The 11,049-nt window shown below is 26.4% G+C and overlaps 1 protein-coding gene across 2 annotated transcripts in view; it reads right to left on the reverse strand.

The window, feature by feature from the left end:
• The window catches only part of LOC132942454 (uncharacterized), a 31,096-nt gene extending 21,133 nt beyond the window's left edge, over positions 1-9,963 (reverse strand). Inside the window, exons 1-7 of one of the 2 annotated variants that reach the window (XM_061010851.1) lie at positions 9,516-9,963; positions 9,366-9,437; positions 8,426-8,918; positions 5,031-5,326; positions 3,890-3,948; positions 3,523-3,818; positions 3,246-3,432 (exon numbers count right to left, since the gene is read on the reverse strand). In XM_061010851.1, the coding sequence (XP_060866834.1) occupies positions 3,246-3,432; positions 3,523-3,818; positions 3,890-3,948; positions 5,031-5,326; positions 8,426-8,577 (990 nt within the window). In that variant the 5' untranslated portion in view covers positions 8,578-8,918; positions 9,366-9,437; positions 9,516-9,963. Of the gene's footprint in view, positions 1-3,245; positions 3,433-3,522; positions 3,819-3,889; positions 3,949-5,030; positions 5,327-5,428; positions 5,629-8,425; positions 8,919-9,365; positions 9,438-9,515 lie in introns of those variants that run through there. The other variant, XM_061010852.1, reaches the window with a different exon arrangement.
• Positions 9,964-11,049: the final 1,086 nt, after the last annotated feature.

Consider the following 11,049-nt stretch of genomic DNA (forward strand, 5'->3'; position numbering starts at 1 on the left):
AATCCATATAATCGTAATTTTATTGTCTTTATCATAACTTGATATAATTACTTAAAATTTGCTATCTATACATTTTTTTGCTGAGAGTTATTATTATTTTTTCCTCGAATAACAGTATACTAGCTGTAATTATGTTAATTATGTTTTATTCGAGTAGAAAATTACTATTCTAATAAAAGAGATTATTATATTTTTTTTTCAAAAACAAAGTACACTGTACACTGTTGTGATTACTGATAAAAAAAGGTTAATGACCAAATCATTAGTTATTACTTATTATTAAGGTTAAATAAATGGTTACATATAACTGTTTTATATACTGGGTGGCGTTTGAACTTAAAATTCTCATTTTCACTGTTAATTATTGTATTGACAACACTTATTTTTTTTACAAACTATTTTCAGCATTTATTCTTGGAGTATTGGGAGGATTTCCTTGTTTTCTCTATATTTTTCAATAACATACTCTGAAGTAGAATATTTGTTATAAATATGTTGACAGAACGTGAAACCAAAAGTCTATTTTTATTTACAGATTATCATTTATAAACATTTTAAGCTTATAGATAAGATGGGTAGATTTGTAAATAATCAATAGGTTTGTACATACATTGCGGAAATTTATCTAATTTTCTCTTAAACATAATAAACCAATAGTGATACGTGCTATTTATTATTTGTATACAACAACATCTACAGAATACCTGAATACGACATTAAAACTATGGCGTGAAGTTCAAAAAAAATTATTATCGATATTTGAATTCTTTCACAGATTGAATACCTACTACAATATACTATATAGTCTTTAAATACAAAAAACTTTATTATATTATTAATATATAAATAAAAATTACTGTTGATTAAAAAATCAGTGTCTTCGTATAAAATAAAAGAATAAAATCACGTTATCGCAGTACCTACCTACACCTACATTATATAATTATAAGCATCAATATATTAAAACATTTCATTTGAAGATTATTCCCTTTTGAGAGTATGTGTAATATACTAGTACTATATATTAGAACTTTCGTGCATATATTACTTATATAACACTAATTAACTTTTTATCATTTTAAAAATACCGTCTAATAATTAAAATTAAATTGTTCAACAAATTAATTGTGAAAAACAGTTATTACATTACACTTTACACCTGAATACCTGATAAAATATAAATACAATTATTTTTCGAATATTAGCTAACTTGTATTATGTTAGTATATTACATTATATTTTCTAAATATACCTAGTTATCGGCTATATGTAACTAATGACTTATAGTTATTTATTATATTCCGACTTTTAAATACACAAACTATAAACAAATAATAAATGGTAAACGGTCACTGTGTACAGTACAATACAGTATACAGTCTATAATTGTTTAAAATGCTTAACGCAGACACTTTGTACGGTCAGGTAAAAATATACACCACAGAACGCATTATTGTAGTTTGTACTATTTTATACATTTTTATTTTTTATTATTTATACACAATATGTACCATCAGGCACAATAAAAGTAAAAACAATAAAAACATGAACAATTTTAATGAAGAAGCCACCCATTGATGACACTCTCGTATCGTATTTTATTTTCTATAATATACCTACATAAAGTATATATTGGCAATATAAATTATACCTGATAGTAGTAAATATATATAATGTTAAACTTAAAAATTTGCAAACTATGTTTCAGTTATAAATTAATAAAATTTTTTTAATTTTATAGCTAAAATTAGAAATTTTGATTCTCGACAAGTTTTTCTACCTTTATCAAAAAAAAAAAGTTCACCGAACAGTACCTATCATAAATTTTTATGAGCGTTTGATTTAAAATTGTTAACGATATTTGATATCCAACCGTTTGAAATTATTAAATTTGATTATTTATACATGTATAATATGATAGGATGACACATCGTCTTCGCTCAAAATCATTTTTTGTATGCAATGATTTATCATTGAATTCAAATCTAACACATTCATTACAATGACATAGGTACTCGACAACAACTACTGTACGGCATAGCGGTACTCACTCGCCACCTTTTTTTGATGCTGGTTACATAAATTTAATAGTTATAGCTTTGGATTTTTGTCTATAATTTAGTCTATATTGACACGTTCATCCCATTGCAGTATTGCCCTCAAAATTGTCCAAAAACTAGGACTATTTATTTTTACTAATTTATTATTATATTTCACCGAAATTGTTCGTTCGATGAGATTTGTACATTGTATGAATTCTTACAGTATAGTTACATTCCAAATAGAAGGAGGGTATTATTGTGCGTTGTTGTTATTACTTATTACCAATAATATAAGTTTAGTCAAGTTCAGTTATGAAATAAAAGGTAGTAACTCTTGAGAAAATGTTTTAGATATACATAATACACATAATTTATTAACGTATAACCAACGTTTATCGTTCAAATTTTGTCGTAATTTTGTATACTATAAACCATCAATAATAAGTTTTGGTCTTAATTTGTTGTTGCATTCTTGCGATGTGACAATTTATTGTCGTCTTAGTGAAATGCATTTCAACGATAAACGCAAACGCTAATTTGATTAATTTCAATATCGCACCTGATAAATCATAAATATATATATATATTATAATTTTTATTGATAGGTAATAACCCACAAACCATGATTTCTTCCTATTTACCAAATAATATTAAAACTTAAAAATATTTTTAATAAAATTGATCTTGATTTCAGACTTGTTTATATTATATGTACCTATTCTTTATATATATAATATTATGTAATATATAATAGTACAAAGTGTCCGCATTTTGCACTTTTAATGCTCAACTGTACAAAGTGACCTATAGAACAATAATAAATTCAATATACTACATTATACGCAAAAAGCAAAATAATATTTTTTAGAAAAAGATTTAATTTGTATTGAACTATTTCTATAGATATAGACGATACATTCAATTTATATTATTATCTTAATCAGAATTTAACTAAAAGTTTAGAACTACCAACTCTAATTAACCTATATTAATAATGCGTTTATGTAAACATGAAAATGCATGAGTAGATAATCAAATTTTAAATATTAAGTTGTATATTATTATGGCATCATGTTATTCTATAATAGTAAAGCAAATAAATCAAAATAATTTTAAGATATCTACAGCAAACGATTTTTACCCCACGTTTCTTGGAATAAATTATTAATTTGTACTTTTTAGTTTTATGTAATATATAAATACCTGTAAAATCAATAAATGTTTCTGAAACAGTGGAATTTTTTTTAAGAACTCCGATTTATCTTTCGGATAAATGTGTATAAAATAAGGCAATAAATGATCCATTTTAAATGTTTCGGGAATTAAATCTTCAGAATTCTTCATTTGAGTTAGTCCTGATTTGCTTAATGCAGTTAATACGTTCTCTGTGCTTTAAGTACAAATAAATAAGTGTTAATACAACAATATGTACCTTATTTAATATTTAACATAATATAAAATATTATATTATTGTAGTCACCTGGTCAAGAATGTGTTTATCCAACAACTAATAACAGTTTCCGAAGACTTTTTGAATCGTTCATTACGCAAATGTCTTGGCAACATATCAGACAGTGATAAGGCACAATGTTTTATTCGAAATTTCGAAAAAGATGCAGCTAATTGAATTTGTATTTCCTTTAGAATATCAGCTATTTCAATCAATTGCAATTTATTGAAACTCAATACCTCCTTTTCATCTAATTTCCTTGGTTTAAATTTATTCCGGTAATAATCAAAAGACATCAGCCATACAAGAAGTGTCATCTTGGAGTACTTATGAAAATTAAAATACATCAATAGACAATAAGTGTGGTAAAGTTCTAAATAGAATCAAACAATCTTACGTTTGGGTAAATGTTTTCAAAGTCAATATTATTTAATATTTCGTTGATAATGGTTCTATCTAAAAATAAGAATAAGACCTAATAATTATACATTTATTTATACCATACTTAAGAATTAAGATAATTTGAAATTTTTTATAATTCAATGAGAAATAATAAGGAGCTGTTCCTTTATTTTGTAATGGGGACAAAGATATTGATTTGCCCCCTTTTTTAAGTTCTATTTTGTATTAGAACACATTTAAATAGCTATATAACTTTTTTAAAAGCATAAGCTCGAATATTACTGCAAGCTTAAATTTATTCTCCTGTGCAAGTTTCATGTAATCCACATTTAGTCGTTTATATTGTAAAAGTATACACATAAAGTTATACAAATTATAATTTAAACATTACTAAATAACTATTGTCTATACCTAGTATATTTTCCATAATTTTACAATTCCACAAAACTTCAAGAACTGCTATATAATATTCAGTGTTAACATGAATAAATTTATCATTGGTTAATTATTTGAGGAGACGATGAGACATCAGATTCTTCATCAGTCATCTACATTTTTAGTCACAACAGGTAAAAAATATTATTTTATTATTTAAAACCGTACGATAATTAGGTATACTGATAGCCAAATAATATGCTTAAGATTTCAAGTATGCAAAAACATACCAGATAATATTATTATAGGTATCTATATGCACAAAATAACTATTACTATAAAACAAATTTTAACCGGTCTTAATTTGTTATAAGAAGTGACGAATAAAACATACGAATGAACGAATGCATTAAATCCACATCCCTGATTATAATGACTATAAGTAGTTAATCCTATCATGTTTTCTCAGTGGCATTCACCCTCCCCACTCGAGCTTATTGTTGACCAACAAAGTCCTTGCAGTTACGAATTATAAATATAAGTAATAACAATAAGACCTTTAGTAAATTAAACCAAATTTATAATTATGTACACAATTATATAGCCCAGTAATGTTTATTTGAAATATTAATTATTTTTTTATTCGTTTATTTTGAAAAAAAAGATATATTTTATAAAAAATTTATGATAAAAATATCTAACTATCGCATCAAAATATGATAGAATTCATAGACCGAAAATGTATATAGTTTTAATCTTACATCTAAATACTTCAAATATTATGTCGTACACTCTCCTCATCTGGTTGTCAGACACAAATTGTATACCATGTTTCTTAGGATTTTTTGCACTTAGAACTTTAGCCGCAAGCACCACCTCACGATTTGTCCAGAGCTCAGTATTTCGGTCGAACTCTTCGCCGACTATTTCTTTTTCATTTTCCAATATGTAATCCTTATCTAATAATTCATCGGTTTTTTTTGGCGATTTATGAAATGCAGTTTCGAATAAATACCCGACTTTTAAGGACGATGCCATTGTAACTGCATCATCTATCCTAATAATTATATGTAAGCATTACACATAGGTAGTAATAACAGCAAACTATATAGACATTAATATACTAAAATATGAAATTATTATAATAGCTTAATTTTACCATTTTTTCAAACAAATACTGAAATACTACATGAAAGTGAAAGTATCTGCATCATTAAGTATGCTTCAGTATTTAAATTATTTGAAAAATGTATTAAAAAAAAGCTTTTTAAATATATCAACTATCAAAAACTACGAGCACTATAGCTAATATGTTACCAAGAATAACATATACGAAGTAATTCTAAGACGACAATCTATATTAAATAAATATAATATACATCTCTTCACAAAACAACCATATTATTGTAATTAATCATAGTTCAAATACTTATATATTTTTTTTTTTTATTGAGAATTAAGTCTTCGACAGCTAGGTCATTAGCCTTTTGTTGTAATTACATTATTATTAATGGATAATTAAGTTATAAATTGAGATTACATAGTTTGGTATAAGTGGTTTTTACAGTATTATATATATTAACATTATATTTGTTTGGTATGTAGTTTTATCTTAATATTAAATTGTTGTATCAATGCCGATGGATTTGAAGAAGTAATGGATCAAGTGTGTGACTTGTGTCTTGTCTCATATATACTTATTAAATTCTATATAATTAATTACTTCTAAGTTTGTTTTCTGTGTATTATATTATTATTCCTCAAAAGATATTCAGTTAACATTGAAAACAATTATCTATATCTTATTTATATTTTTCTTCCAATAAATTTAAAACTATAATAGGGAACATTAATTGACAATAATTATACATTATAACTATCCAATCTATCTTTTGGATAAGGTTTCTTTTAACAACTAAAAATAAATACATTAAAAGGCTCCTACTATAATGTTACAATGACATTTGAAAAATATTAAAAATCCTTAGTCACAGTTTTTATTTATACCTAAGCATCTAAAGTTCAAATCTTGACAAAATATGGAAAAATCACGAAATTTAGCAAATTATTTTCAGTTGAGAATTCGTAAAAATTTTTCTTTTTAAATCTAAGATTTGAAAATGTAATACAATATTCATCATAAGTTTATCTACCTTAATCAAAAAAAAATGTCTACAAGCAAATCAAACTAAATTTTTATGAGCGTTTGAAATTCATATTTTTACAATATTTGATATTCACTCAATTTCTCATGTAACGATTTTCTCATTTTATTGCAATTAAAAAACAAATGACTGTAGATATTTGAAAACTGCACTGAATTTTTATATTTTCATTTTCTATACACCATAAAATGTTGAAAATATTTTGACTTTTTTTGGGCTGTTTACGGACATTGTCAGTTGTTAAATTTTTTAGTTTTTTTTTTCTATAAATATCAATAAAATTGTATTTGTTGGGTAAAAAAGCGTGAACATTTAACACAAGGCGCCTGATATATTGCTTAAATGGCAGTTGAAATTATTAAAATACATAGGCACAATTTTTTTTTATAAGCCTTTAAGTTCAAATTTTGACAAAATTTATAAAATGTTCAACTTTTCTAGCTAAGGATTGAAAATTTAAAACAAGGTTCCCTATAAATAGGTAAATATATAAATTACTTTATTCAAAATAATATCATCAAATATACTTAGTTATATCATAGGCTGAATGATAGTTTTCGCTCACAATCGTTTTTCTTATACAATGATATTATATCATTGAATTCAAATTTAACACCATCCATTACAGTGACCCACTTGTAACCTACTGTACAGCAGACATCCATTTACCCACTTTTAGATTCTGAGCGGAGCGAGAAAGCTACCTAGTGGTTTTACAATGGTGTTTATTTTATTTTTTTTTTTTTATATCCTGTATACAAAATTCCTACCTGCAGCAGGAGTGCTTAGATTTCAACATATAGTACCATATCTTTTAGCAAATTGGATCAAGATGGTACTTTAGATAGGTAATTTTTCGATTTTATCAATAGGTATTTAGTACTACGGGAAAAACCACCGACAAATTACGAAAAACCTCTAAAAATGGGATTTTAATTTCTAACGCTTTGTTTATCACCATAGAAACGAATAAAAAAGCGGGTAAGTGGATGTCGCTCTGCTATACAGTAGGTTACAAGTGGGACAATGTATAATGGATTGTATTAAACTTGAATTCAATGATATAATATCATTGTATAAGAAAAACGATTCTGAGCGTAGACGGTTTATCAGTCTGGATTTTTTAAACTTGTATTATTCATTATAGCCTTTAAGTAGAATTAATATTATAATATTATAATTTTTTATTCGTTGCTACGGTGATAAATAAATTGTTAAAAATTAAAATCCTATTTTTAGTTTTTCGTAATTTGTCAGTAGTTTTTCCCGTGGCATTAAATAACTATTGAGAAAATCGAAATATGACCTCTTTAAAGTACCATTTTGATCCAATTTGCTAAAAGATAAGGTACTATAATTGAAATTGAAGCACTCCATCTGGTAAAAATTATGTATAAAAGATATAAAAAAAAAAAATTTTAAAAAAACATCATTGTAAAACCACTAGCTTCCTCGCTCCGCTCAGAATCTAAAATTATAATATTATAATATGAATTCAACTTAAATTATATAATAAATAATAACAATATAAAATATCCAGACTGACAAACCGCGCGTCTCCGCTCAGAATCGTTTTTTCTTATACAATAATATTATATCATTGAATAATGAATTCAAGTTTAATACAGTCCATTATACAACGGCCCACTTGTAATCTACTGTACAAGAGAGCGACATCCATTTACTCGCTTTTTTTTACTTGATTATTTATAGTTTATAAATAGTTTTTATATGATTTAAAAAGGGGTATTAAGGGGTGTGGGGGCATAGCGCCCATAGCCTCATTACCGTTTAACAAGTGATTGGAACGATCTTTTTTTAAAAGTAAACAGAGTCCCCCAACTATAATTTTGATATAATATGATATAATATTCAATAACTATATATATTGTGTATATAAACTAGAAAATAACACCGCAATAATACATCATAATATGGCATATCAACATTAAACTAACTACGAAGCTATATCTAGAATAAATTAAACTTACATATTTTCTTGCTTGCTCATGTCTCTTTGTTTTTCAACCAATTTTTTATAAGTACTCAACTGCCAATCTGGATCACTGGGTAACGTTATTTTCAAATAATCCAAATTCGTGTATATTCTGTCAAGTTTCAGTATTCTGTTCACATCAGCCATATTTGATTTTATAATTGAAACACTTTATATTTATAATAATTTAAACATTTTAATAGAAATAAACTTTGAAAATTTAAAAAAAAAATTGCAAACCTAAAATATTTACAACACTTTTATGTTTCAACAAATTCCCTAACAATATAAAATAACCACATTTTTCCACTGTATGTTTTATAATATACGAATCCAACATTTAAATCGTCTCAAATAAAAGGCAACACATATAAACTGGGTCAACTGTTGATATTATTCCGACACTGGCAATTTGGAATTGACTGAGAATCACAGAATGTTCGCATGTCTAACTCCATTTTTGATACGCACGTATGGTAATAGATTGCCTAAAACACACTCGTGTTCCATTTATGGAATAATTTGATTTGTTATATTGTACGAGAAATAGGTTCGTGTTGAATTTAAAGTTAAAGTACTACAAGGTAGGTAATAGATTATCGTAATGATATTGCGTTTAAGAAGGATGTAACCAAAGGTTAGGTACATAAAATAAAAATCATATTACATACTGCACGATTATATCAGACAGTGAAAGTTCTGAAATAAATAGTAGGTAAATAAAAATTGATATATTGTTTTAGTCTAAATGCGGTGAACAGTAAAGAATAATTTTGATTTATGTTGAAATAATGTATTTTTGTACTTCAGTGATTAAATGTACCTACTTAGACGCCAATACAATACATACCGTATAGGCACCTACATATATTCTATCGATTGGATATTTTATACAAGTTATTACACTTAATTAGGTACTTAAAGGATTCACTTACTATCCATATGTCACGGCTTCAAAAACACCTTTCTGGTTTTGTATATTTTATAATATAATATTATACAAATAACTGAAAAAATGTTATTGAAGTTAATACTTTTATTATATAAACAGCATACGTATAGGTTATATACCTATACCTACCTACTTTAAAGATTTATTTATAATTTAATAATCCAATAGTGTAAAGTGTTCTTAGTTATTTCCATCAGAGTAACAAAGAGTTTAAAAATTATTAATTAGGTATACATAGACGTTGGATCACCTTATTATTCTGTTGTATAAAAAAAAATTATAATAATAATTTTCGTTTTAGTAATTGCGACTTTCTGGTAATATATTGACGTAGATGTCGTAGGTATATTATAAGGTCTAAGACATGCGTATATTACATAATAGATGATGCCAACATTGGCCATAATACCTCAGATTAACATTATAGAACGGTAAAAATTGTTCATGTTAATCTATTGTGCTAACACTGATAGCATTTATTTACAGTGACAGATTATAATATATACAGACGCACTAGAATATACTAAATCTTCGTCAATTAGAGACATTTAATAGGTCGTGATAAATGGTGATATAAAGGGGGTTTTTCTTTTTCGAATATACCGGAACTTGTTATAAGTTACCAAGGCTTACGGTTTTTGAAGAGGTTGGCAGGGTGGTTGGTCATTGGTCGTGCAGAACTAGGACGTATAGTTAAGTAGGAGACAGTCCCTAAAATTGTCTGTAGTACGACACACTTTGTGTAGTACAAAAAGTACTGTAGTACGAAATTTAAAAGTGTGTTATTCTAATTAAACCTTTCTAATAATATTATGTATCATTTTACATCTTAACATTTTTTTTGTATTTTAATGGTTTTTTGCCAAACCACGTTTTTATTATCTATTACACAAACATACAGTAAACAATATTTTGTGTTGTTACGTCTTATACTCTTATTATAGTTAATAGTTATTATTATTCATTGTTATTGAGAGTAGCTATTTTTATTATGATCAGCTTAGTAGTGGACGGTGATACCTATATAGTAGTATAGTACTAGTGTTTATCTAGAAATATATGTAGATTTCTTAGATTTGACCGATTTGGGACTATGTGTGTAGTACGAAAATTTGGATATTTTAGGGACTGGTAGGAGAATAATTTGGCATTTAATTAATATTATATCTAATATAGTTTTGTTCATGATAAGACACCACGACACGTGTACTCCTGAACTACACTATACTACATAGAAAGCAGTATAATATTACCTATATTAACTTAGGTGAGTAGCAAAATAATAATATATTAACATAATATAATTTGATTGTTTAATATAATTATAATTAAAGGTGGGAAACATTTTTCGATACATTACGTGGTTTTATATACCGTAAAACGGGATGAATAGAAGAATGGTGTGAATAGAAACAAAATCAGGAATGTTATTACTTCTACGCACGATTTAAGATACTATCTTAAATCGTGTTTCTTCGTCTCCCCGACCGAATATTCATGTTATCAATATCAAACCTTCCCTAACTGAATACACATTAGTGTGAAATTCGTTGAACTCTATATACGCTCCCTTTTATTTCTACCGCCATGGCGCCATACAGCTAAACATTGAAAAACAACAACTGATAATTATCCCAGTGGCGAAGTAGTCGACCCCCCCCCCCCCC

Source organism: Metopolophium dirhodum, chromosome 4 (assembly GCF_019925205.1).
Source record: "Metopolophium dirhodum isolate CAU chromosome 4, ASM1992520v1, whole genome shotgun sequence".
Lineage (NCBI taxonomy): Eukaryota > Metazoa > Arthropoda > Insecta > Hemiptera > Aphididae > Metopolophium > Metopolophium dirhodum.